Genomic DNA, 24,582 nt, shown 5'->3' with positions numbered 1-24,582 from the left:
ACTTATGAAACTATGTTGTGAAGCCAGACCCCATGATTCTTTATTCGCAAAATTTTATAATCTAATTCATTTTAGTTCTCAGGGACCATTTTTGCCTAGCATACAATCATATCATAAATAAGTAAAAATAACTAATATGTATAGAAACACATTGGTGTATACTGTCCTCTTGAGTCAACAGAGACCAAGGGGACAAATCTGCAACCATTTCAGAATTGTGACAATTCTTGCTCATAAAAAATAATAATAATAGTTTGAAAAATACATGAAAGAATTTCAGATTTGAGAGTCATGACCATTAGAAGTAGAATTATGCTGGGTTGGTCAGCGGCATGTGAGACAGGTGAGTTATGTGCAAGGCAGAAAACTCGGTGCCAGCTGCCTTCACCATCCTGCAGCCCGGAACCCACATCTTCCCACACTCCAAACGTCCATGGGACAATCTTCCAGGACAGATTCCTACAGGATTCAAGGACATCAGTGCTAAGTTGTGTTAACTGCGAGTTACATCCCAGGTGATGGAGGAGTATTTTCCTGTGACTCCACCTTATACAAGGACTGTGTACCGACCCTCCCTCCTCTCTGTAAGCCCTTTTGGGCACCAGGGATCCAAGACGTTCAACTGCTGGACAGATGTTAGTGATGAGCTTGAACTAGAACAGCTTGTCTCTTGTTTCTTCCCTACTGAAAAGACACTTAATAGCTACATTTAAATCAGAAGAAGCCTAAAATCTAAAACTTAGAAAACATACTAAATGTGAACACAATTTTAAACGGGCACCTTCTTCTACATTCTGTCTCAAACACACATTCAAACACATACTGAATCCCTCTAAGTGACTCTTCAGTGCAAAAAGTAAAAGAAAATGTGCTAAGATCTATAGAATCCGTTTATTTTAAAATAAAGGTTTTCCAGCCTAAGATATATTACTACTTTCTCTTACATGTAGATAAAAGCTTAGTATTAATGGAACATTTCTAAAAAGGAAACAAGATATTCTTGCCCCCTCCCCTTCACATCCAATTAAAAAGTAGAAAGATCAAAGAAAAATTAAATGATTACTTTCCAAATTACCTATGCAATATAAATAGCTTTCTGCTCTTTTAAATAACTTTTTAAGTAAACTTATATAAATATTAAAAGTAACCCCTTATGTAAAGTACTAATTCAAGGTCAGTAGCTCATGAAAGACCTGTAATTAAGGCTTCTGACTATCCTCAAGTTCATCTAGACGCCAGACCACGACTGTTACATACACAAAACCTGAAAGAAATGTTACAAAAAAATTAAAAGACAATTACTTATTAAGCTTTTACATCTTCTATTTCTCTTCATTTTGATTTTAATGAAGTCTTACATTTTCTGCAATTAGAAAAAGAGAAAAAAGGAAACAAAAACACTCTTAAGGAAGAGTGAAAAGATAGAACTAAAAATGAATGAAGGCTTTCTGATCAGATTGAAGTTTGAATTAAGGCACAGACACCCACCTACTTAATGTTAGCTTCAAAAAGCCTATCCATATTTCCAGAATAAATTTTCAGCGGCTAGCCTACCTCACACCATTTTTATGTGGAAAAATATTAAAAGATGTGCTTTTTTAAAAAGTAAAATGCTCACTCACCAGGTATCTGAGCTCTTTCAAATCTCGGCAGACAGTGTAGAAAACTCCAAGAAGAATATTAATGTAGGCAGCATAGAAATCAGCTGAATACTCTGGAGGATGATCGTGTGACAAGATCTTTTGAAGGTTCCCTGTTCAGAGGACAAAAATGAACTTAAGGATTAACCCAGAACCCCAGTTATCTTCTAGCATTTTACAACAGAGGTATAAAATAATAAATATACAAGCCCAGCAAATATTAAAGAATAAGAAAACTGCTACAAGATTAGAAATATAACACAACTTTTGAAACTAAGGTTAAAGAATTATGAATCTAATGTTCCAAAAAGAGGTACTAAAAATTGCTTAAAACAAATATTAAACAATGACATCTAAAGAAAATCTCAAGAATCCCTGTAGGCAAATCAATATCAAGAGTGAAAATAATATATATTCTACTTATTTTCCTGCCTACAAGTAAATCAACTAAGAAAAACAAGAGTACTACACAAACTACCACCAAACTGGAAAGTGCTCTTCACTTTTTGAAAAATAAAAAGAATTCATAAGTTTTTATGAAAATCATCATCGTTACTTTATCATTCCCCCTTTTATAAATCACGTTTTCGGGGCAGCCCAGGTGGCGCAGCGGTTTAGGGGGCTGCCTGCAGCCCGGGATGTGATCCTGGAGACCCGGGATCGAGTCCTACGTCGGGCTCCCTGCATGGAGCCTGCTTCTCTCTCTGCCTCTCTCTCTCTCTCTCTCTCTGTCTCTATGATTGAATGAATAAATAAATTTAAAAAAAATTTTTTTAAATCAATCATTCATGTTTTCTGCCTAAAGCTTTGGTATCTTTATTTCTCTTCTATCTTAAACTCTTTATATAATATCATTGGTTTAGAACCCTAAACTTTCTTTTATCCTGCTGGAAATATATTGTAGAAGCACAGTTAAAATTAAAAGAGAAACAACCACCCATTATTCAAAATTTCCCAGGTATAGTATATGAAATCAGTCATTCATTCCTTATTATAATTCCCTCTGAGTCCTTGGTGCAATGAATGGTGTCTTTAGACTCCTTGGTTAGGAGTTCTTTGACTATGACTAATACTTTAAACCTTTTTTTTTAAATTTTTATTTATTTATGATAGTCACAGAGAGAGAGAGAGAGAGAGAGAGAGAGAGAGGCAGAGACACAGGCAGAGGGAGAAGCAGGCTCCATGCACTGGGAGCCCGACGTGGGATTCGATCCCGGGTCTCCAGGATCCCATCCTGGGCCAAAGGCAGGCGCCAAACCGCTGCGCCACCCAGGGATTCCCTATGACTAATACTTTAAACCTCTTTCCACAGGTTCAGGATTTTTGTAATACTTAACAAGTAAAAAGTCTTAGAAGATTTCTGATCAAGTCAATTTCCTTTTAACTAGGGTTCCCTTTAGGTGAGTATTTTTACCATAGACACTATGCTATTTACCATCAGCCCTTGACTCTATCACTCTCTTGTTCCTTACATCAATTAGATATAGGTGCAAGATCAAACAATATATATGGCCTATCACTGGATACATATAAACTTATAGCTATATTAAGGGGCTCTTTTAGATAGGGCTGCTGCTGAAGGGAAAACAACAAAAAAACAAAACAAAAAAAAAACATAGAACAACATTTCAAAGCCTAGCCACATCCTTGGAATATTACCCTGAAGGGATTCTAGATGGGAGACTCTTATTAGATCTGCATTTTTAAAATAATGACCACTGAAAAAAAAAATACACAAAGTCCAAAACTTAACTTTGAAGTCTATGTATTTTTTACATTCTAATAAGACATTTTAAATTTATTGTTACTAAGCTTTTTAAAACTATGCATGGGAAAATACTGGATACCTGAAAGTTTCTAAAAGGTGCCTTAAAACTTGGAGATAGAAGGGATGAATGGTTGGTCAGATGAACATACGTAGGCGAAAAAAGTGCTCTACAAATGCATGGGTGCAGAAATCTGGAAAACAGTCTCCAGCTGAGACTGCACTCCTAACATCCTCCTGTACATCTCTATCTAGATAACCCTTATTGGTGACTCTAAGTGCTTCACGTGAAAGTTGATTAGGTGCTACCACTGGCCCAATCCTGATGAAAGTGTTGTAAGAGTTAGCTCATTGTGTGGCTATAAAAATAAACCAGCTGCTTAGTTAGACTACAGGCAAAATTGCAGAGTACAACCGTACATTATAGAAACTCTAATTATCTGGGACTGTTCAAACTTACGGAAAAATGCTATCTCTAATAGGAAGCCAAAAATAGTGCACTAGCAGGTAGTAAAAGGGAAGGAGAAACCATCTGATTGGTCTCCTGTTGTCTTAAAATTACACTATCAAAGAACAGCTTTACACACAAAGAACAATCATTTCTAACTTGAAGAGGAACTTCAGCTTCTAGTCATGAAAAAGTAAGAAGCTCCAGAAATACTCTCCTGTAATAAACTAAAAACTGGACAAAATACAGAAAAACACTATTTTCAGACTTCAAACAACAGGCAATAAAGGACTGTGATATCTGAGAAAAAGGAAACAAATGAGCCATCAGCCAGGCTTTCTAATAAGAGGTAACTGTAATTTTAGAACTACGGTACAGGAAAGTTCCAAGGAATCATTAATCCCAATAAGTTGAGAAGATACAGATCAGAGTAGAGGGAGCTATTTAAGGCAGTTAGAATGTGCAGGGTAGAGTATAAGAGAGAAAGAGCTATGGAAAGAAAGAGCTCCAGAAATCTACATAGGGATCCCCCGAGTCTTGTCTGAATACCAATCTGTATATGCACAGAGTAAAACCCCACAGGCCAAGTAAGAACAATTTCTGGGGTTAAACAATTAGTGGAAAGGTGTCAATCAAACAATTATCAGAGCTCATGCAGAACTATAAATCATTCATACTGCCACCAGTCAGAATGAATGCACAAAATATTGTAGAACCAAGTAGAGATCTCAAAAGGGCTATGTCTTAGAAGGAAGGCTTAAATTACCCCTGGAATAAAGATTACTCCAGCACATCCCTTCAAAAAAGCTTAAGAACTGCCCTAAAAGAATCAGATATATCTTTAAGAAATTTAAGTGCTACCTAGAAAAATGTCCTGCATATAATAACAAAAACCACAGTATCTATTATTCAATAAAAAATTATAAAAGAGTTGCAGAAGGAGAGGTGGGGTTGGGGGATAGGGTAACTGAGTGATAGGCATTAAGGAGGGCATGTCATGAGATGAGCACTGGGTGTTACACTATAAGTTGACCAATTGAATTTAAATTAAAAAAAAGAAAAAATAAAAAGAAATTACTAAATACACAAAGTAACATAATGAATACCAATAACAGATAAAAATTACTCAACAGAAACAAACCCAAAATGAAAGAGGTCATGGAATCAATAGATAAGGATATTAAAACAACTTATTATAAACATGCTCAAAATCTCAAAAATACAAAGGAAAACAAAAGTACAAGATCTATAATGAAAAATTCCACTGGATGGGATTAAGTACAGAATAGACACTTGTAGAAAAAAAAGTAACTTAAAGACAGAAAAAAACTATCCTTGATAAAACAGAGAGAAGAAAGATTTAATAAAATTTAAGTAAGTAAACAGATTCAGTGAAACAATATCAAGTGGTCTAACACACATGTAATGCAGTCCCAGGAACAGGAAAGGAAAGGGGGCACAGGTAACAAAGATAAGGTATTTGAAGAAATAAGGGCTGAAAATTTTCCAAAGTCGATGAAACTATACAATTCATATTTCCAAGAAGTTCAAGCAAGATAAACAATAAAAGATTTTTTATTTCTTTCAAGTCCAAATAATTTAATATGGCGTTTATAATAGGGCACCTGGGTGGCTCAGACAGTTAAGTGTTCAACTCTTGATTTTGGCTCAGGTCATGATCTCAGGGTGGTGAGATCAAGTCAAGCTCTATGCTCAGCGCATAGTCTGCTTGAGAGTCTCTCCCTCCCTTTCCCTTTGCTCTCCTCCTGCTCATGCTCTCCTTCTCTCTCTCTCAAATAAATAAAATCTTTTGAAAAAATACAGGGTTTATAATAAATGTAGAAGTAAAACACAGGACAATAGACAAAGGTTGTGAGATAGGAAGCTACGTCACTGATATTTTCAGAGTGCTTACTGGAGTATAATATATCCTGAATGATACAATACTAAACCAAACCAAAAAGCTGATGAAGTACATTATAATTCACCAGAAGGAAAAAAAAAAAAAAAAAAAAAGCCTTACCAAAAGATGAGTAGTCTGTATGTGGTAGAGGTCAGAAACAAGAATTCCAAACTGGGCCCCTAGTATTCACTGCTGAGAGAGGGCATTCTGAACATCAAATATCATATTCTTACAGATGGTATGTGATTCAAGTTATGATTGGATGACATAGCCACTAAGATTATCCCTTTGCTCTGGTTCCATGCTTACTCTAACTACAATTTGGTTTATCAATTAATGTTTCCTTTTTGAATGTCCTTTCTGTGTGATTACAGTGTTTTGCTTTAAAAAAAAAAAAAATCTTGGCATACAGAAGGACCTAAATTAAATCATCAGATTATCAGATTAAATGTGACTCCATTATTATACTTCAAAATCTAGTAAGCTATACTCTCTGAAATTGGCAAGATCGCTTTATTTAACTATGTCCCCAAATTCTCTCCATCTATGATGCTTTGTATCTTTACTTTCTAAAATTTTCAATCATATTCTACAATTATGCCATGCTTTAATACTTCACTAAGATGTAGAAAATCAGCTTTTAAAAAATAATTTTCTTAAATTCGAAATAGTTTTCCAGTACTTACACCCTGAAAGGGTCATGAAAAAAGTTAACTTTGAACAGTAATGACACAGATACAAAGGAATATTTTAAACGAATTCCTTTGATTTATTCCTTTTCTTCTTACCCCTTTCTTTTACAATTTTTATGGAAGAGAAACTATTGAAAATAAGGGCTCCCTTCATCTATTTTGGGTTCCTTTCTTCTATTTCAGTTAATTAGCTAAAGGAATGTGTCATTTGATTGCTGTTTGGGTGTAAATAGGCAAAAATGTGTTTATCTTAACAATGAATGTTCACAGCTGATTAGTTCAGAGGGCTAGTGTTAATGAGGCCAAGGTCAAGAAATGCTATTTTTTAATAGCCTTGTAACCACTTTAAGCTTCGCATTTATAAACTCTGAATCAGAAGTGTCCTATTTGTATAGGGACAACACAATACTAATCTACAAAACTATTCAGCAACACAAAAAGCTACAGTGTTCTTCCAAAGACAAAAATAATCAAGATCTATGAAATTTAAGATTAAATACTAACGAAAAAGAAATAAGAAACACAACTGGCAGCTGGTATTATAAGAGGAACACTAACGAAAAATAAAATGAGATTTACAAAGTTAAAAGACACATTTCACATAGTACTTAACCCAAATACATGGTAAATAAAGATTTCTATACAATTTAAATGTGCTCTGCCAACCTAGTCTAACTTTTACTTACACAGATGTTACCATCATAATATATGCATCTTACCAGTATGGTAATCAGTATGATTAAAAAATGTGATAATACACCATTATTAGCACAAATATGTGAGGAATACACTCAAAAAATTTTAGTAACTGTATGAGAATAACCCCTCACAGTTCCAAAATAAAACCTCTCTAAGTGCAGATCTATAACATTTTGAGTTTGGCATCACACCTGAACAGATTAAGATATCAAAGAATTGCATTTGAATATGCTAGCTTAATCTTTCAAACAACAAAAACTCTTCTGGTGAATATCATCTATCAAAATGAAGTTTTAAAATTTACCTATGCTATAATCAGGGAAATACAAGACAAATGGCTCAAAGCACCCAGTATTTGGACGAAACTTCTCCCAAACAATTTCACTGAGAAACAGAACAGTCACATTTCTGTCAGTCTGTAAAAGAAAGAGAAATAAAAGTAACTTTGCATTTGAAAATCTTAATCAGAATAGCAATTCCATTTGAATTTTTCTTTCAAATAAATCCAGCAAAGTTACAAGGTGTAACAAATTATTTGCATATTAATAAGCCTTATTTATAAAACCTAATCAAGGAGCTCATCCACTTGCAAATTTTCATACCTAATTACTTAGAATTTCCATAGAACTTTTAGGTTAATTGACATTTCAGTTACCCATGAAAGCTAGGACAGTCACACAAGGGTTTGCTTTATAGGAATGACAAGGTCTTTTTATGGGAATTTTCAAAGAAATCATTAGCTTTCAATTAATAAAAAGGTGTGGAATATATCTACCTCATCATTAAGATACCTACAGAAACCCAAAGAGGAAATAAGAGTTAAAGGAAAATAGATATGCCATACTTAAAACCATATATTGAGAAATTTTAAGGGTTTTTTTAAAAGGCTATTTTCATACAAACTACTGAGCAAAACATGTTGAATATACATTAAAAACATTAAACATACACACAAAACACCACTGTTAAGTGAACAGTCATCTTCTGAAGTATATTTAGAAAGTATTATCAGTATACCAAAAGGAAGGGTAAGAAAACAAGCTCAATATGTATACTATCCTACAGAGTGGCCACAAATGGCCTATGCATGCCAGTTAAGAATTTATCTATGGACATGCCTCTGTATTTTCAACACAAGTTTTTATTTTTCTCCATATTCTTTTTGACATCTCCTAAGGTGACAGAGCAGACATGATTAACTGTTTTGTTCTATAACTATTCTTAGGATCCAAACACTCAAATTATACCATACTTTGACGGTGATCTGCTGTTTATTGATTCCTAACTCATATGTAATCTTATGCTCCAATTTTCATTACTTAGAAAATCAGTTTTTTGGCTAACAAAGATAGTTGAGTTCAATAAATTAATAATTCCACAAAAATCTAGCTTCTTTATGAAAAAAAGGAAAAGATTTTTACTTTCAAATGCTTTTTATCTTCTTGAATTAATTTCTATAGGGGTAAAAAAGTATGCTCCAAATACAATCTTGATTACAAAGCATGGAGTTATTTTGCTTTAAAAAATGATTATCTAAAAAAAAAAAAAAGATTATCTAAAAGCATTTGAGGGATGCCTGGGTGGCTCAGTGGTTGAGCATCTGCCTTCAGTTGGGGCATGATTCCAGGGTCACAGGACTGAGTCCCCCATCAGGTTCCCCAAGGGAGCCTGCTTCTCCCTCTGCCTGTGTCTCCTGTGAATAAATAAAATCTTAAAAAAAGAAAAAAGCATTTGATAAAATCAGTTCAAAAATAGGTCTAAAAAAATAGAAGATATTTATCTAAGGATTTTAAGTTGGTAATATTCACATCTGTTAAAGTACATTCAATATACAATGATATCTATCATAACTCAAACTTCATTTTATTCAAATAAATATTTAATATAAAAAACATAAAATGCTGGGGCACCTGGGTGGCTCAGCCAGTTAAGCATCTGACTTTGGCTCAGGTCATGATCTCAGGGTCCTGCGATTGAGTCCCACCTTGGGAGCCTCTCATTGGGCTCCACACTCAGTGGGAAGTCTGCTTCTCTCTTCTCCTCTGCCCTTCCCTCCGCTCGTGTGCACACATGTGCTTTCTCTAACTAAATAAAATCTTAAAAGAAAAAAAAAATCATGATATGTCTTTACTTGACTTCTCCTAAATGAAATACACTTTTTAAAATCAAGCATGTAAAAAAAAAATAAATAAAATAAAATAAAATCAAGCATGTTTCTTTTTTCTGGTAGAGTTTAGGTTACTATAAATCTTCATTTTCTTCAGTTTCCATAATTACAACTAAAAAAATATGAAAGGCCTAACTACTATGAAGGGACACATGAGGACCACCACTAGGCATGAGGGGGGAGAAACAAGGAAAGCTATAGTGGAAGAGCAAGAGGACAGCAAGAATGTGTTCTAGACACCAGACAAGGAATCCTAGAGCAATGGGGGACAATGAATGAAGGTATGCAAAAACAAAAACACAAACACAGCACAACAAAACAATATAAAGAGGAATGCCTGGGTTGCTCAGTAGGTTAAGTGTCTGACTGTTGGTTCTGGCTCAGGTCATGATCTTATGACTCCATGCTCAGCAGGGAGTCTGTTTCAAAAGGTTCCCTCCCTTTACCCCTACCTTCACTCAAGTGCACACCTGCTCGCGCTCGCTCTCTCGCTCTCTCTCTTCCCCTAAAATAAATGAATAAATCTAGAAAAAAGGAAATGAAGGAGGAGGCATCTACTCAAAGACAACGAGTTCCTGGTCTCAGTAGTAAAATGCCAAGAGTTGATCTAACTAGCAAAGGCTAGACTGTATGAGGAAATTTCCAGGATGGCTACGGATGGCTACCAAGAGCTACACCTGTCCCTCCTCCTTTCTTCCCATTGGGCACCCCCACCCAATACTATTACTAAAAGTGGATTTCAGGAATCAACCTTAGGCACATAATGATTTCAACAGCACTTGCAAAGCCTCTCTCAACTTCTAACGGTTTTTCAAATTTCAGTAATTATATTCAGTAACTGTTTAACTTTTCAAAAGTGGAAATGTCATAAGCTCTGTCTCTCCAAATATTAATTTTCATTATAATGTTACTTAATACTTAAACGCAGACATAAAACTAGGTAGGTATAAACTATTTATGCTCCAAGCACTTAAAGGATTATAAAACAAAAATAAACCTGTAAGTTACATACAAAACTATAAAATCAATAAAACTTAAATTAACAGTAACTAAATATGATTAACAATACTGTTTTGATCAAACTAAATATTTGCTCACTTGTGATTATGGTACAAACAGAAAACTCAAAACTTTTGAGTTTAGCATTGCCATACCATGCAACAGGTATTGGTAGACCATGAAATCTCTCCCCAGTTGTCTTTACTCAAACTTCTGCAAAACCCTTTTCTGCCATAATATTATTATTTGGTTTTGACCTGGCACATATGCACACTAAGTCCATCCCTATTCTTTTCTCATTACTCCATGACAATTAACAGTGGTATTAATACTATTTAGTGCCAGCACAATTATAAATTGTAATTCAAAGCTGGTTCTGACACTGACTGGCCATGAGATAGTAGAACTTGAGATTCTTTTCCTAGATTACTGAAAATTTAAAAATTCTTACAGAAAGTCTAAAGTCTAGGCCCCTACCATTGACTCTAGCAAACACCTACAACTTTTAAAAGAAAGCATAGTCACTTCACAATTAGAAATAGAAAGCTAAAATAATTAAAGAATAAACGTTATCAAATTGTAAGCTGTTTTTATTTTGGAAAAAATGCTCAATAAAATTCCTAATAGAGAAATGAAAATATAAATTACATAAGCTTCATTTCTCACCTGTCAAATTGGCAAAACAAAAAGCTCTGACAAGACCATCTGTTGATTAGGTCACAGGGCAAAAAGACTTATACATTACTTACCAATTCTTGTAACCTAAGAAACCCAGGCAAAAGGTTTGCTTCCATATCTCTTAGATATTCTGCTTTATCTAGAACCTTATAAAAAAAAAATGCAGTGTCAAAATCAATTTACAAAACTCTCTATAAAACATTTACATTATATACTACATAATTCAAGACTTGAATTTTCCATGTTAAAAAAACTGTAACCTATGAATTAATTTTTAACTGGTATTTACATTTGTAGAAGATATTTCAAACAAGTCAAATTAGTAAATTAAAAAACAGACTACTTACAATGTATTGGAACCCAAACTTCTGAACAGAAAATGAATCATAGCTACATTAAAAAGGTTTCTTTTATAGCTATATTATCAAACTCTAAGGCTACCTTACAAGGCATACAAGAAAAATAACTGGATGTATTTTTCTTTGGTGGATGCATTTTTGATTCCATCTAATAAAAGTTAAATTTTTGTTCAATTATAAAACCATTGGTATTATGTTATTTTAAAAGATACTTCTCTTCCACAGATATATAGTACGTATAGATATAGCACATATATTCATGGATAACACATATACAATGCATACAGATATGTAGAAAGAATGCATATATGTTTTTATGGATAATATAATAGGTGGCAAGGAACAACGTACGGGGTAAAGATGACACAAGTCTACCACATGTTAATAATAACTGAAGCTGAATGATGGGTTCATTGGAGTACATTACACTATTTATATATTTGAAATCGTGATGATAAAAAAATGTTATAAAAAAAAAAAACTTGCTTCAAGAGGTCATCCATTAGTCCATAAAACTGAAATCAAGGTCTTCATAGCACTAAAATAATCTAATCCTGTTTTTACTTTTTGTTATGGAAATTTTAAAGTATATACAAAAACAGGGAGATCAGTAACTCCCACATATATTTCATCCAACCCCAACTAACATCAACATATGGTCAATCTTGTTTCTTCTATACATCTCCACTCTTCTCCTCCACCATCTCTCTGGATTATATTAAAACAAATCCCAGACATACCACTCCATCTGTAAGTTTGTCAGTATGTAGCTCTAAGAGATGAAAACCTTCTATTTTTTAAAACATAACCACAGTATCATTATCATTCCTTAAAAATGTATTGTTTCTTAATGTCATGTAATAACCAATAATCAAATTTTCCCACTTGTCCCACAAAAGTCTCCTTAGAGTTCACTTGCTTGATTCAAGATCCAAAAAGATTGGTATTTTACATCTTATCATATTTGATTTGTCATCTAGTCAATTTTAAATTATAACATTTCCTCTGACCCTTCCTGTTTTACTTGTTATGTACTTATTGAAGAAAATAGGTCATCTGGCATGTAGAATTTTCCATATCCTAAATTGGCTGACTACATCTCTTTAGTACCACTTAACATGTTATTATGCCTTACTTTATGTATTACATCTTCTATCTTTCCTGTAAAATAGGTCAATAAATCTAAAGGTTTGATCAGGTTCAGGTTCAAGTTTTGGGCAAAAATACTTCCAAAGAGCAAATTTCTTACTGAATCACATCAGCAGGAATAGAATACCTGGCTGTCTCTGAGATGTTAAGAATGATGCAGAGGTTCAAGTATCAGTCTCATCCATTCATTATAAGGTTCCCCAGCAGCCTTTCACCAAATGATTTCTGCATCAATTGATGATCATTGCCTTACCCAGAATTTTGTTAGGTATTGCAAAACTATAATTTTCTATGATTCTTTCTGCATTATTGAAGGACATTCTTCTACAAAGAACTTGCCCTTATCTGCTATTTAGTTACTCAGAAATAAAGCTCACACAGGACAGAAGGGATAAATGCTTGGTTCTTTTATCTATCAATTTTCAGAGTAAGTTTATGCCTCTATTAGTTTTCTGTGGTGGTTGTAACACATTACCACACAAACTCGGTAGCTTAAAATAGACTAAAAGTTTATTCCCTCACAGTTCTGCAAGTCTTAAGTCTGAAATCAGCTTCACAGAGCCAAAACCAAAGTGTCTGCAGGGCCACACTTCCTCCAGCATCTCTAAGGTAGAATCCATTCTTTGTCTCTTCTAGATCTGGTGGCTGCCAGTATGCTTTGGCTTGTGGCTGCACCACTGCATAACCAAGGCAAGCATTTCACATTTCTCTTACTCTGCTTCCATTATCTGGCCTCCCCCTGGGTGTGTGTGGTTTAGTGAAGGCCTCCCTTGACCTCTCTCCTACAGAAACATTTGTGATTGCATTTTGGGATCACCCCGATAAACCTGGTAAATCTCCCCATCTCTAGAACCTTAACTTCATCATATTTGCAAAGACCCTCTTTCCAAATGAATTATTTACAGGTTCCAGGGATTAGGACCGGATATTCTCGGAGGCCATTATTCAGCCTACTGCGCTGCTCTAGTAAATCAAACTCCTGTGTTAACCAATGAGTAGCTTTTTATATATCTGTTAAGTATCGTTATAAATTCATGGATTTTAACACATCTAATGTGCTTCTATCTACTAAGTTGATTTTTCTTTTTGATGGCCAAATTGTAGTATGTTTGGCCAGTAGAAGCCCCTTCAAACTGCTTTTAGGTCCTTTTTGTACTCTCAGCTTTGAGATGTAACTAACACATAATACTGCATAAGTTTAAGGCACACAACTGTTGATTTGATACACTTAGATACTACAAAATGACTTCCATGATAGCTTTGGCTAACACCTCCATCACCTCATTTCTTTTTTGTGGTGAGACCATTCAAGGTCTGTCCTACTCTCTAAGCAACATATATGTATATACAATATAGCATAGTATATGTAACACGGTATAGCATAACTATGACCACTACATGAATAGACTTATTCATCTTATAACTAGAAGCTTGTACTCTTTGACCAACATCTTGCCATTTCCTTATCCCATAACCCCTAGTAACCAATCATTTTACTTTGTTTCTATGAGTTTGGCTTTTTATATTCCATATATAATTGTCTCTGCTTGATTTATTCCACTTAGCATAATGCCCTCAAGATATACCCATGTTGTCACAAATGGCAGGATTTCCTTCTCATGGCTGAATAAAATTCCATTGTATATATACACATATCTTCTTTATTCTGTTCTATTGGTCTATGTATCTATTTTTATGCCAGTACCATACTATTTTACCATAGCTTTGTGGTATAGTTTGAAAACAGGAAGTACAATGCTTCAAGCTTTTTTCTTCTTTCTCAGCAATGCCTTGGCTATTCTGTCTTTTGTGATTCCATATAAATTTTAGTATTGTTTTCTCTATTTCTGTGAAAAATGTCATTGGACTTTGATAGAGATTGCACTTAATCTATAGATGGCTTTGGGTACTACGGATATTTTAACAATATTAATTTTTCTAAAACATGAGCTTCTGTGTCTTTTTGAAATGACCCTCATTAGAGTTGATAGTTTCCTAGCTTTCTATTATAGCAAAATTCTCTGGGTTCATCTTGTACATTTTCTTCTCAGAACTGAAATAAAGAAAGCTGGGTTGTTGTTTTGTTAAACATTTACACTTTTTTTAAAATTTTTTATTTATTTATGATAGTCACACACACAAAGAGAGAGAGGCAGAGACACAGGCAGAGGGAGAAGCAGGCTCCATGCACCGGGAGCCCGACGTGGGATTCGATCCCGGGTCTCCAGGATCGCGCCCTGGGCCAAAGGCAGGTGCTAAACCGCTGCGCCACCCAGGGATCCCTCACATTTACACTTTGTTAATAAATCTTATTGGAAATTATAATCATTTAAATTAGGAATAAAATTAAAATGCAAAGAATATATTGTTTCCCTAAGTATTCCAAATTGTTATAGGTTTTATTAATTGACAGCTTGAAACAATCTATGAGAGTAATCAACTTAAGACATCTCATTCCTAATTAGACAAAATAAAGCTAAAATTATTTACTGCTAAAAAGATATAAATTATTTTCTCCAGTATGCAATTATACAATTTCCCCATCAATCTCCATTTGAATAACTCTCTAATCCAGGACACAGATTAATTCAAATAATTGGTCCATTTTTATGCCCATTCTAATGCGAATCACAAAGCTGAAGCAATAAATTAATAGTTCATTCTTCTAATTTAGTTAACCCACTATAATTAATGATTTCATGATATTCTAATAAATGATCCTTCTTCAAAAGCAATTATCAGATAATATTCAGAGAAGTAAAAATTTTAATTCAGATCCAAACATTTATCTTAATAATTTACACAAAGGCATTCTAACAGACTTGATTTGCAAGCTGGTTTACTGACTAGAAAAACATTCTCAGCCACCTTTCTTTTTCTGTATTTCCTAAATATTGAAGCTTACCAATTCATATATTAGATAGCCGAACCATCTACAGATGTACTCTAAAATATGTTCCAAACACCTGCATACTTTCTCACACTTAGTGTTTAGTAATCTAACAAATACTTACTGAATACCTACTTTTACCCAATAGATCTGAAAAACAGAACAGCCCTACTTACTCGTCAAGGCTGTTTCCAAAATATTGATTTTCCCTCCTACCTAAAGACATTTAGCTTTGAAATTCTCCTTGTTGTCATATATACAGAGATCATTCCTCTTCATTCTTTAAATGTAACAGTTTCTTACTAACACTTCCCTATGATAGCTCCTATATTTTTTTTGGATATTTCAAAACCCACATTAATGCCCCCCTTCTGATAGGGACTCTTAATTCCTTAAATTCCTCTCCACTAGTGATCTTGTCTCCTACCTTACTTCACTGGAAGACCAACTGTATTTCTTAGATCACTGATTTTTGAGCTTTGGTCTGCGGCCCCCTGGGGTAGGAAGGGTGGTCCCTGATATCCTTTCAAAAGGATAGCAAGGTCAAAACTATTATCATAATAATACTGAAACATTATTTGCCTTTTTTCACCATGTTGATATTTGCACTGATGGTGCAAGTAATGGTGGGTTAAACTGGAGTTGCCTTAGCATAAATCAAGGTAATAATGGTGCGGTGCTGTACTAATAGTAGCTGTATTCATCACCATGCACTGCATTTTAAAAGAAATTAGACTTCTATCTTGAAGAATATGAGGGTAGATATATTTTTTCCCATTCCTTCTGCTAAGTAAAACTAAGAATCTTGAATATTATATACAAAACTGGGGCACCTGGGTGGCTCAGTGGTTGAGTGTCTGCCTTTGGCTCAGGTCATGATCCCAGGGTCCTGGGATCAAGTCCTGCATTAGGCGCCCTGGAGGGAGCCTGCTTCTCCCTCTGCCTATGTCTCTGCCTCTCTCTGTGCATCTCTCATAAATAAATAAAATAAAATCTTTAAAAACAAACCAAACAAAACAGAGCTCTGAAAGGTAGAAAGGAGACAAACCATCTAGGGACCTCAAAAGCAGAGGAATGCTCACTTCAGAGGGTATATTGTCTGAGTTGTCTTTTTGCCTCACACAACCCATATGTGGAGCTGTCAAAGACAGCAACACAGAAAGGCTGATGAGCATAAACCAAAAATGCCCCCCAAAAAACCCTTTCATAGTCAAGAGTAGGAATGGGGCAGCATAGTGAGACTTCTTTTTTTTTTTTTTTTTCCTAAGACACTGTACTTACCCAAATTTTCTTTATACATCATTGATTTCTTCTCCGTCCTCATTTGTTTTCTCATCTCCTTATTCCCATAACCAATAGATCGCCACAAGACTCAGGCACTTGGACTCACCTCTTTTCACTCACTCTCCCAGTAACCTAATAGTCTCACAGTTTTAAGAACTACTATATACTCACAACTCCCAAATCCTATCTCCACAATGGGCCTCTCTTGACGTAGGACTCCAGTCTCCAAGTGCCAACTGAACATCTGTACTTTGATTTAACATGCCAAACCAAACTCCTGATCACTCTTTTCCTGCCCAACAAGACCCTAACTGCTATAGTTTTCTCCACTATCATGACAACTATATACTTTAAGTGCACAGAAACTTCTGAGCCACCCTTAACTTTGTTCTTTCCTCCTCTGTAGTCCTTCTATCAGAAAACTCTGTCAAAATATATTGAGACCACTTCTTAGCACATCTACTGCTACCACCCTGGCCTAAGCCAATGTGATGTTTTGCCCAGATTGTTATAAATTCCTCAGAACTAGTTGTATTAGTTTCCTACAGCTGCCATAACAAAGTACCACAAACAGGGTGACTTAAACAACAGAAATTTATTATCTCACAGTTCCAGAAGCTAGAAGTCCAAGATCAAGGTGTTGGTAGGGCCATGCTTCCTCCAAACATGCTAGAGAAGGGTCTGTTCCAAGTCTCCCTCCTGGTTTCTAGTAGTCCCTTGGCTTGCAGCAGCTTAACTCCAACCTTTACATGGCATCCTCCCTGTGTGCATGTGAATCTCCAAATTTCCTCTTTTTAGAAGGACATCAGTCATATTAAATTAGGGGTCCAAACTACTCGAAGTATAACTTCATCTTAATAATTAGAACTGCAATGATTCCATTTCCAAATAAGGTCATTCTGAGGTTTTAGGGGTTAGAGCTTCAACATATGCATTCTTGGACGAAACAATTCAACCTGTAACACTAGTCTGCATACTTCTATTCTTCTACCCTTCATTTCATTCTCAACATTACTTCTCCCCCACACTTAACTAATCCAGCCACAATGGCTTCCTTGGTATTCTCTGAATTCACAAAGCAGAGTCCAGTCTCCTTTGCAGTCTTATGTAAGTCTCTTTACCTGGAATACTCTTTTCCACATATTTTCATGGCTTGCTCCTAACTTCCTTCCTTGTTCCTCAGGTTTTAGTACAGTTATCATCTCGGTGAGTTCTCTGTCTTCCCTTTTTAGAAAAATAACTATTCTCCCCTACCCAATTAATTTACTCTGTTAACATATTGTGTCTGACATGCTACATATTAACTTGCTATTTATCTACCTTCCTTAACTACACTATAAACTGCAGGAAGGCAGAGACTAATTTTGTTCCCTGTTCTATCTCCAGTATCTAAAATAGTACCTGGCATCTATAAGGTGCTCAATAGTTATTTGCTGGATAAATAAATGAAACTAAAATGTGGAAGGAACAGTTTTATACATTTCAGGAGATGCAAGAATGCCTAAGATTTGGTCCTTTTAGTGTTATAACTTAGCTGCTATAATAAGGCATTATATTAAAATTTAATTCCAATTCTAAAGATAATCATTTTTTTAAAAGGACTACAGTATTATTTAAAAATCCACTAAAGGGCAGCCCCAGTGGCGCAGCGGTTTAGTGCCGCCTGCAGCCCAGGGTGTGATCCTGGAGATCCAGGATCAAGTCCCACGTCAGGCTTCCTGCATGGAGCCTGCTTCTGCCTCTGCCTGTGTCTCTGCCTCTCTCTGAATGAATAAATAAATAAATTAAAAAAAAAAAAATCCACTAAAATAAAACACCTTACACATTCTCAGTTGTCTGTTAATCATTTTCATATTGATGTAACAACTACGATTCAGACTGTAGCCACCCCAAAATCAAATGATTCATCTTTCCCCATAAACCTATTCCACACACAATTAAATATTTTGACATTCAAGGTCTCTTCCATTTACTCCTTTCTGCATCTTCCACCCAGGTCTAGTCCAGGTCCACCATTCTTTCAGACTGTCTGTCACAGCCACCCCTCAATCCATCTACTTAACATGCTTTGCAAAGTAATCTTCCCAAAACACATGTTGCTCTAAAATGTTCACTACCTCCTCACTGCCTAAATAAAATATAGCACTTTAGTAGAGTTTTCAAGATACTCCATGACCTGCCTCACCTACGTTCCTAGCTTTATTCTCGCTTCATACACTGTTACCAACTAAAACTGTACTATCTGCATTTCCTACCCTCCACTGATCTGCATACCTTTCCTTACATAATTACTACCATACGAAATTCCCCTTCTTCAGTTTCTTTCTATAATCCTTTAATCATCCTCTTAAGTCTTCAAAAGTTATCACTTCATGAAGCTGTGCCACATATGCCCGAGTCCGTACTTTGCATCTCATGGCTATCACTTATCACACTCCGCAGTCACATGTAGTATGTGACACAACTCTTCCATTAAACTGAAGTTCCCTTTGGATAAGAAATATATCTAAAACATTTTTGTATCCCAAAAGCACCTTGCACAGTGTAATATAATAAGACTTGAAACAAATATACAGAAATTGACCTAATAGGCAGTTTTCGAATAGGTGGTAATGAAATTATATTACTCACAATATATACAGTCTGATCCTTAAGACTTTCAGCTTTGGTTACTTGTTTAAACAAGCGAACAAAATCATTAAATGTTTCACAGGTTACTTGAGTAGAACATCCATCCTCTGAAGAACAAAGATGATTCAATTTGTTTAAAATTTGTTCCAAAAGTAGCCTCGAGGTAAAGCATTCAACACAATTCACAAAGACATGTGGGAGCTGAAAACAAAAATTTAAAAAACGTGTAAACAGGAAAGAAAATCCACATATACAATAATGGCTCTGCTGGATATTGCCCACTGGTCCTTCTACTTTATACCCCACCCCGAACCCCCCAACTGACTCTGTGCACCCCAGGAGGCTGACCACTACAGACTGCATCACCTAGACTCTTATTTTCTAGCTCTGCTTGGATTCAGCCAAAGAGAAGAACCTGAAGCCTGAAGGAAAGCAATAAGAAGAAACAAGATGGATATTCCCTTAACCTACCCTTTGGCCCTCAGTTCTATCATGGCTACATGATTGTACCAAAGGCCACAGCTCCAGCTGGGCAGCCCCTCATCTAAGGCTCCAGCTCTTACACTGATCTGGGAACAGCTACTTCCCATGGTCTGTTCAGATCTGGGGGAGGTAAAAGTTCTCAGTGCTTTACCATCCCTCACCGGTTCCCTTAACATTTCTTCAACCTTTGTACAACAGTATCTTCATTAAACTCACTTCAATTATTTGAGTTTGCCATTTGTTTCCTACAGAGATTCAGAGCAAACTTATACTTTAAAGAATTCTTAGAAAGAAATCCTAGTACATGTTAAAATTCTTAGCAGGAATTTCCTACTAATTATTTTAAGATAATATTCTAATAATTAACCTAGATCAAAAAGAATTTTAAGAAATTGAAACCATAGTAATCCTTCTATGAGGATTAAGCTAGCTCTTCATTTAGAGATCAAAATGTAGTTCCAGAAGTAACAAGGAAACAAAGACTTCCTTACAAATATAGTCTGTTCTGGAAATGAAATCACAAAATCACAATCTGAGGAAGATAACTTTTGGCATGGAACACAAGTAATGGAACCTGTAACTAATTTTAGTGACATTCCATAAATCTCACCCAAGAAGGAAGCTTTTCCTTCTCTTTTCAGAGCAACAATGTAACTAAGGCTACCTTATATTCTCAGTCACAGTTTCACTAACACTTGCTGGGCTTTTTTATCCCTATTCCCTGATGAACTAGAGTCACAAGATCTCGAACGAAAACAAAAGTTAGTCAGAAATGTTTCATGTAGAAGATATTCCTTCAAAGAAAGCTAAACTGTTCTAAATAATCTCCCATATTCCTTCCATTTCTAGGAGTCTATGAGTAAAACAAAACAAAACAAAACACAATTAATGGTTACTCTTACCTCTAAAGTTTTCAACAAAGTTTGTGTTACATAGGTCTTTCCACTGGCAGTATGTCCATAAATAAAAATTGATGGAAAGCTGAAATGATGCCTCTAAGAGAGAAAGATAAGTATTAGTCTGCACATACAAAACAGAAAATTAATCATTATCAACTCTTGAGAAAGTTTTACGTGGCAAAGTAAAACATTCAATCCGAATTATTTCAACAGTGACCATACTGGATCCATGATTACACTTTGAACTTACCTGAATTGAACTCTAAGCACTTTCTCTGTTAGGAAATTAAAATTTCTGAAAAACTATTCTTTGGCATATTTAGTATACACTACATGTATGATACGATACGTATAACATATATATTTATACTTGTTACTATTGTGTAGGTTTATATGTACGAATTCCTGTATTTTCAAATATATAGATTTCAGAGATTTTTCAAGGATAACTTTGATCATACTCCATTTTTAAGAATCTAATCTCACTTTAAAGAATCTAATCTCACAGGCTGCAACTTCACTATACATTTTAAAGCTCCGAAACGGTTGCCTGGGTGGCTTAGTCGGTGAAGCATCTGCCTTTAGGTCAGGTCATGATCCCAAGGTCCTGGGATCGAGCCTCGCATCGGCTTCCCTGCTCAGCTAGGAGCCTGCTTCTCCCTCTTCCGCTTGTGCTTATTGTCTTGTGCTCTCTCCACGCTCTCAATAAAAATCTTTAAAATAAATAAATCTCTGAAACAAAGAATATGTAATCACAAAGTTGGAAAGAATTTTAAGAGTCCTTTATACTTAACAGAGTATTTTTAAATTATGCATACTATATTTACCCTGGCCTGAATGTACACATTTCGTCAAATAAAACAATGATAAAATCTATGTATATTTCAAAACACTGATTCCCAAGAAACTCTTGCTATGTGTTAAGAGTCAGTTGCCTATTGAAAAGTAAAGATTGTCAAATGGACTCATTAATACTCCAAATATGTTTCATACATTTATTAGACACTCATCAATGCTGAAAACCATGATGGATTGAAGAGTACAAATATCTGTTAAAGACAAAATCTGCTCTGAAAGAGTTTATAGCCTAGTGGGATGCACTCACTTTAAAAAATAATTACAAAAAAAATGGGATGATGCAATTCCCACAAGAAAGCAGAGTAGTATCATCATGATCTACCACTGCAACAATAATCATTTACTTATTTTTATTTACATATTTACTCTATATTTACTATTATTTTTTATTAAACATTTATTACATTCTAGCCACTAAGTTACACATTTCCTCTTGCAAGACAAATTAGGGCCTAAGATTTATACAGGAGAAAATTTTCTTTTTTTTTTTTTAAAGATTTATTTATTTATTTATGATAGACATAGAGAGAGAGAGAGAGGCAAAGACACAGGAGAAGGAGAAGCAGGCTCCATGCTGGGAGCCCGACGCAGGACTCGATCCCGGGACTCCAGGATCGTGCCCTGGCCAAAGGCAGGTGCCAAACCGCTGAGCCACCCAGGGATCCCCTACAGGAGAAAATTTTCTAATAGCATGTGCCAAAGCAGTCCCAAAAGAGACTTAAGATGGATCTTTAAGTATATGAATCCTTTATGTTAATACCTAACAATGCTGTAAATCAACTGGCTCAAAAATGCTATCCCAAGAATTAAATGTATGCTTGTTGAGCATCTGTTATCCAAATACTATAGTTCACCTTTAAAGAGAAGGTCAAGACATACTGCAGGAAGTTTTTCCAAGCTACACTAAACACTCCTTTTCTGAAATCCTGAAATTAGTCTGCATCCACTGTTTGTTGCTTAGTGATATTCCATCTTACAACATTACCTAGAATCGTATTGAACTCTTGCCTGTTACTCAATCTTTCACCCTCCTAGATCTCCTTAACAAACTGTAATTAGCCAGTATCTGGAAGGTGCCTAACACAGAGAAGATGCTCAGTAAATATCTGTTGAGCAAATAAATGAATCTGCTTAGAAATAAGAACTGGGTTTTTTGTTTGTTTGTTTGTTTGTTTTTTTAAAGTTTTTGCATCTCCAACATGCATCACACCTTGATGAAAAGCGATGATAATGACTGTTAAACGTGAACTGCTGTAAAAGCAAAGGTCGGGACCCTTTATGTTATCAACACTAAACCAATACTAGTCATCTCTATTTGACAATATGCTTTTCCTGGAGGACGGCTCTCAGAGTTACCTAGTTTTATCATCTCCAAGGAAGGAATGCATAGACTGTAACCAAGAAAATATTTCTGCGATGGTATGGATGGCTCTATCTGGAAGCATTAAAACTAGAACACTAGAGATGCAGTCCTTATCCTCTTATTTCCCTAAGCATTGTGCGCTTTTGGAAGAAGGGTGGTACTTTTTCTTTCACTACTTCACAGACTCAGACTCCCATCCAACATTTTTTTGCTGGATTCAAGTGCTTTAAGTAGTTAAGAAAGCAAACCAAAAGATGGGTGGGGAGGAGGGCGGAGTATGAGCCTAAACCATCAGTTATTCCCCTCACACATAAAACCCAAGTCTGACGAACTTAATAACTCCATGTCTAAGGAATGAGGCTGAAGCAAAAGACTCCTCAAAGGCCACCAGAATATAATCAAAAAGAGATGTTTTGAATTGGTGAATGCTACCTCCTAAGGAAAGGACTCCCTAAGCTGTGCTCATTCAAACACACTTCATCTCTTCTCCCGGGCTCCCCCTGAACTGCTGGTCAAGGATTCTAGTCGGCGGGGGCGGGGGCGCCCGGGAGGCTCACTGGCAGAGCATCCACCCTCAGCCCTCAGCTCGGGTCGTGATCTGGGTCCTAGGATGGAGCCCGCTTCTCCCTCTGCCCGTGTCTCTGCCTCTCTCTGTGTCTCCTATGAAGAGATACATAAAATCCTGGAAAAAAAAAAAAAGAGAGAGAGAGAGTTCTAGACAAGATCTCTGCAAGGCTTCTGCCATTCTGGAAAAGCCGTTTTAGTCGTTAACCTGAAGCCTGCTCTGCCCCGCCCCCCGAGGCCTCAAAACCACCACCTCATCACCTAGTCCCTCAACGAAACGTGCGAGCGGACGCGTGAAGAGAACGACGACCCTGCGAACACGCCTGTTCGGAGCATCTGGCAGAGGCGACGCCGCGCTAACATCACCTCAGCAGCGTGGCGTGTGGGAACGCAGCCGGCCCGGGCCACCTTCCTGAGGGGCCGGCCGCCCCTGCTGCGCCGGGTCGTTTTGTTTTTTTTTTTTCCCCCAAAAGGGCTTCATCAGAAGTTACTTTGGGTGCGGGAGTGTGGCCGACCTACAACAACCCCTTTCTCGAGGCAAAACCACCAACCGACCGACGGAGGACCGCCCCCTCATGACACCAACACGGAGACGGAAAATTCAGAGGAGCGCGTCGCAGGATTTGGAAGAGAAAAGCCAGCCCGGCCACAGTACCTCTCCAAACAGGGCCTGCAGGGTGGACACTTGAGGCTCGCGACAAAGCACCATGTTTTCCAAGTGAGGCATCCCGGCGGGTACGGGACGGCGCCACCGCGGGGCCGCAGGACCGCGTCGCCCTCGGTCCGCGCTCCCGCCGGAAACCAGACTTACGAGGCTGTGGGCGGGGCCGGCGTCCCCGTGCGTCGGCGTGACGGCAGCGCGCACGCGCGGCGTCGCCCCGCCCTCTCCCTCCCGAGGCGGAGGAGGCGGGCTGTCGGTGACCGGGCGCCTCGGGTCGCGCTTTTCGCCGCCCGAAGGCCGGGAGACCAGGCGGGGGTGCCGTCGCCGACCGAAGAACGGCTGGCCGGAGCCCCTGGGTTCGATTTTCTTGCCTGCGGAAACTTGAGGTCCCAGGAGCTTTCATCGTGGAGCACCACCGAGGAAGACGAGGCCGGCGAGCGGCTGAGGCCC

The 24,582-nt window shown here is 36.7% G+C and overlaps 1 protein-coding gene across 2 annotated transcripts in view; it reads right to left on the bottom strand.

Annotated features, from left to right (window-relative positions):
* Positions 1–24,300, bottom strand: part of ORC5 (origin recognition complex subunit 5) — a 79,277-nt gene extending 54,977 nt beyond the window's left edge. The window contains exons 1-6 of one of the 2 annotated variants that reach the window (XM_038562769.1): positions 24,127–24,300; positions 20,690–20,782; positions 19,305–19,505; positions 11,063–11,137; positions 7,452–7,563; positions 1,623–1,753 (exon numbers count right to left, since the gene is read on the bottom strand). In XM_038562769.1, the coding sequence (XP_038418697.1) occupies positions 1,623–1,753; positions 7,452–7,563; positions 11,063–11,137; positions 19,305–19,505; positions 20,690–20,782; positions 24,127–24,198 (684 nt within the window). In that variant the 5' untranslated portion in view covers positions 24,199–24,300. The remainder of the gene's footprint in view (positions 1–1,622; positions 1,754–7,451; positions 7,564–11,062; positions 11,138–19,304; positions 19,506–20,689; positions 20,783–24,126) is intronic. The other variant, XM_038562768.1, reaches the window with a different exon arrangement.
* Positions 24,301–24,582: the final 282 nt, after the last annotated feature.

Source organism: Canis lupus, chromosome 18 (assembly GCF_011100685.1).
Source record: "Canis lupus familiaris isolate Mischka breed German Shepherd chromosome 18, alternate assembly UU_Cfam_GSD_1.0, whole genome shotgun sequence".
In the NCBI taxonomy this organism is placed as follows: domain Eukaryota; kingdom Metazoa; phylum Chordata; class Mammalia; order Carnivora; family Canidae; genus Canis; species Canis lupus.
Note: the sequence above shows the minus strand (reverse complement) of the source record. Positions and strands in the feature narration are given on the sequence as shown.